This window comes from Tupaia chinensis, unplaced genomic scaffold (genome assembly GCF_000334495.1).
Source record: "Tupaia chinensis unplaced genomic scaffold, TupChi_1.0 Scaffold149383_1, whole genome shotgun sequence".
NCBI classification, from domain to species: Eukaryota; Metazoa; Chordata; class Mammalia; order Scandentia; family Tupaiidae; genus Tupaia; species Tupaia belangeri.
In genome coordinates, this window is record NW_006209227.1 from 2,877,844 (window position 1) to 2,882,318 (window position 4,475).

A 4,475-nucleotide genomic window follows, 5' to 3' on the forward strand; every position below is an offset into this window, starting at 1 on the left:
ACTAGGTATGTGTGTGTGCCCAGAATCCTGCCAGGATGAAGAAATGTGGTGTGATCATGCCCTACTGAGGGAGTTCTTTCTCTCTCTCTCTGTCTCTCTCTGGTGAGGGCATGCACCCTCTGACAAAATTAAAAAAAAAAAAATCTGTCATCTTTGTTTCCTCCTGTCCTGGTCACTTGTGTGTGATACATACACATATTTTAAGTTTCTTTACTTTATGAACCAGATAACCTTTGACAGAGTCTCATCATGCTGTGATCCCTCGCCAATCCTCCAGCCAAGCAGGATCACAGGTCGACCTGGAGACAACCTGGGACCTCCCATGTTCTCTAGTGTTGCTTGGCAGCCTCTGCCACTGCGACCACATTTGGCCTGGCCTTGCCCTCTGTCAGGCGCCGGGTCGGCTCTGCAGGGCCCTTGGTGACCTCCCCACCTCCACCCACTTCTGACCTCGCTCCCACCTTACGGCACTACAGGGACTTCTCAGCACCTCTCAGTCCACCTGGGCTTCCGCCCACATTCTTCTCATTGTCCTTTCTGCCGATTCAGGTGTCCCTGAATCCCTGCTCCCCTGAGCCTCCCACTCCCACATCTCCATGGGCACCTTGTCTCGGCAGGGTCTCCTGCGTTGTCTTGCTCTCACTGCAGCCCCAGGTAGCTTGCTGTTGGCTCTGTGCCAGACAGCCTGAGGCCCTCAGCCTTCCCAGTCACTGAGCTGGATGCCTGGAGTCATAAGAATTTCTGTCCTGCCTCCTCTCTGCCCCGATGTGTCACCCCCACCTGCTTCCTGAATGTCTCTGTGCGAGTCCTCCTATTGGGCTGTCTGGAAAATCATGACACATTTTACATAGAAAACCAGGAAAGTCCATGACTTCCTCGACCTCATACCTGACCTGGACTCAGCATCACTGGCCCCCTCAGACATGTTCTGCAGTGCTCACGGCATTCCCCCCCTTGTCCTCCACGCTGTGGCCACAGTCGGCTTCCTGAAGGGTTCTGAGCCACCACTCCCTGATTTGGGACCCCGTGGCTGACCCTTGCACCCCACCCCACCCCTCCTGGGCTCTCCCCACCCAGCTTCCTCCCACCCCCGTCCTGTTCTGCACCTGCCATGGCTGGTTCCCCTGTGTCCCGTGCCCCAGGGTACTCCCTGCATGCCCACCTGGTGGCCCTAAGAGCCCAGTTAGTGCCTGGCACTCTGCAATGTGACCACGGCTTGAGAAAGGGAGGAGGGAAAGGAGTCCCATGGGCTTACCATCCTGGGGCCACCTCACCCTTCGGGCTCCTGCTGGCCCCTTTCATAGAGGCCACTTGGTGGGTCAGCGTTTGACCAGAGTTCATGGAACCTCACTGGACTTTCTCCACTCACCACTTCCAAGCCCCTTTTCAAGGGCATTTCTAGAGATGTCTTTTCTTTTTTAAAAATTTGTCGGAGGGAGGGAGTGACAGAGAGACACGGTGAGAGACAAAACAGCAGTGAGAGAAAGCATCTCCCATGGGGAATGGTCATGCCGCAATCCTTTCTCATCCATCTCTTCCTGCTTTTCTTTCTTTCAGAATTTTGGGCACACACACAAATGAATTTGGCATGTTTTTCAAGCCACTAGGTCTGAAACACGAACCATGCAGTCAGCCATGTGGGATCCAGCTGCCTTAACCACCAGACCAGGGGCATGCCTGCTGTCTTATTATTAAGCAGAGACCCCTGGAGACCAGGCTTCCTCCACAGTGGGCGCCTGTGGCCACCTGGGGCCCGTTGACTGGGGGCACACCTTCCTGGTCACTGGGTGGCTTGTCTCTGCTGCGTTTTCGTCACTCAGCTTGCCTCTGCTGGAGCTGGGCGAGGGCCCGCTTTTCCTCCTGGGAACTCGTCCACCTGTTCTTGGTGCCCGTGCGTGTGCTGCACATTTGTCATAGGGTACCCTAGATGGCTTGAATGACAGAGCTGCCCTTTCTTCAGTGAGCCAGATGGCCACCACACCCCAGCCAGCTCTGCCCGGACCTGGGGTTCTGCCTTCTGGCTCTGCCCTGGGGACGAGCAGGGGCCTTGCCAGCCGCGCAGCGTTTCCTGTAGGCACTTCCACAGCTGCCACGTGCAAGAAGCAGCGGATTATTCAGGGGTGGTGTTTTCTTGACCACTTTTTCTTCATTGCTTTTGACCAAGTGTTTAAAAATATTCCTCGGCATGTCTATAGTATTTGCAAAGCAGCAAATCCAGAGAAAAAAAATTCAGTTTCTGAGAAAGCTTCAAAGAAATACTGGTCTTTATCTTCTCCCCAGCCTTTTCCGCTGAAACCCACCAGAGTCTTTTCTGAGCACTCTCGTGCTATAAATAGAACAGCAGCTCTCCTTGGGCAGCCCGAGATCGCAGACTCTCATCCGCTTTCTGAACGGGGTGTGTGTGTGTGTGTGTGTGTGGCAGAGTGGGTTGTGTTTTAATTTTGCCTTTTCTTTTATGTGTGAAATGGGTAGTGAGAGACGCAAGAAAAAATACTCTAGCATCTGTCCTTTAAAAATAACTTGTAACTTTTCTGGGTTTTGGCTTGTTGGTTTTGTTGTCCTTTTTTTCTTCCTCCTCTTAATTTGCATGTGGGTGAGAGATGGACGGGATGACTTCCCCTGCACAGGTAAGGCAGAGGTGTGGGGGCGAGGAGAGCTGTCTTCACAGAGTCCTGTGGGTTCAGCTGGGAGAGCTGCTTGGGTGTGGCAGGTGCCCACAGGTTGGCGCTGAACACAGACAGACATATTTGCAGAGAATTTCGTCCGTGCGTACTCTGACCAGGAAAGGATGCTCAGAGACGGACCCCAGCCGCCACCCTGCTTCCATGCTGCAGACGGCCTTCCTTCCGAGCTGGGCCCAGGGCAGGCTCACTCTCTGCCCTGGATCTTCCTTGCTCGGGGAGCTCACAGGAGGCTGATGGCTGGGGCCATGCGTGCGTTCTCCTCTCGGTTGCTGGGCCATGGGTTCCTCTCTTCTTCCTCTGGCCTCCTTATTACCTGCAGGGAGGTGGTGCCTTCAGAAGCAGGTGGTCAAGTGTAAGCGGCCTACTGCATGAGGAGACCCTTCAGCGGTCCCTCCCTGGCCTTGCACCTCCAGGGACTTGGAAGGGGATGTCTTCGAACCACTAGACCAGGGCTGTTCGGTGGTGGAGAGTGGGGAGCATGTTGGAAGGGGCTGTGTTGCCTGGGAAGGGAACTGCGAGGATGTCCCATGGTGACATAAAGCCAGGAGCCTCCAGCCCTGTGCTGCCCGCTCTGGCTGCTCCACCATGGGGTGGCCCCTGGCCTGCAGCTCTGCCCCGTCTGCCCTGCCCACTCCCTCCCTCTGAGGAGGCTGACGGACAGGCCCTGGACACAGTGCCCTCCCTTGTGTGTTGGTGTCTTGGTTACAGGAGGGTCTGTGTCTGGTCCATGCTGGTTTTATGGCAGGCAGCTCTAAGTGGTGATGCCTGAGGATCGCGGACATAGCCTGCCTTTGGAAGGTGCTTCACGCGCAGAGCGGAGGAACTGGTGATTGAACAGCGCTCTGAGCGAGGCTCCGGCCGTGCAGTGTGCCCGCAAGCCCGCCCCTCGCTGAGCGGCACCCATCAGTGGGTGTGAGGACTGTGCAGATGCTGCGGGTCTTATTTTCCTGCCTCTCATGGCCACGCCGATCCTGAGCAGTTGACTTCTGAGCGCAGCAGCCTGGGACATGTGGCACCCCGAGAAGCCTTGCCCCATCATCGGCTTTGATGAGGCGAGTGGTCTTCCTGGCCCGAGCTTTGTCCAGAGCGCACTCCTGTCACAGTGTAATGTGTTGGCTTCTCGGGTTGACGGCCATGCCAGGCTGAGTGCCTTTGGCTACAGTGCCTCCCTCTCGTGGTAGGCACAGATGCAGGTCGCTGTGAACAGGGCGGCACCCCAGATCCGTGGACGTAGACAGTTTTGGCAGCAGGATCCTGAGAAATGGCAGGAGGCCAGAGAACACGGAGACGGGGCCAAGAATAGCTGAAAAATACCAAATGCTGAAGTTGGAGAATGCAGCAGCTCTGCGTCCTGGCACCCTCCCGGCCGCAGCTCCCTGCCGACCTCCAGCCTCAGTGTCCGCTTTTGCCCTGCCGGGCACACCCAGGGCACACCTGGGGCCTGTGATGCCACCTCACTCAGGCACACAGTGGCCCCTTAGAGGGTGGTGTGCCCCCGCGGGCTGGGCTGCACACAGGTCGAGGTCCGGCGAGTGCGGGAGAGCCTGCAGCCCACCGAGCACGAGGGCGCAGGGCTGCAGCGTGAGGTGTAGCGCGAGTTCACGAGTGTGTTTCTGCACTTGCAGACTGTCATCAAAGAGGGCATGCTGACCAAACAGAACAGCTCGTTCCAGCGGTCCAAGAGGAGGTACTTCAAGCTGCGAGGGCGGACGCTGTACTACGCCAAAACCGCCAAGGTGAGCGGAGTGGCGGCTGCGGGGGTCGGGTGCCCCGGCCGGGTGCCGGGCTGCG

At 57.0% G+C, this 4,475-nt stretch overlaps 1 protein-coding gene across 1 annotated transcript in view; it reads left to right on the forward strand.

Annotated features, from left to right (window-relative positions):
• Positions 1–4,309: 4,309 nt before the first annotated feature.
• DGKD (diacylglycerol kinase delta) overlaps positions 4,310–4,475 on the forward strand; it is a gene marked incomplete at its 5' end in the record, with an annotated part of 70,402 nt that continues 70,236 nt past the window's right edge. Inside the window, 1 exon segment of the mRNA XM_014585251.1 lies at positions 4,310–4,420. Coding sequence (XP_014440737.1) covers positions 4,310–4,420 — 111 coding nt within the window.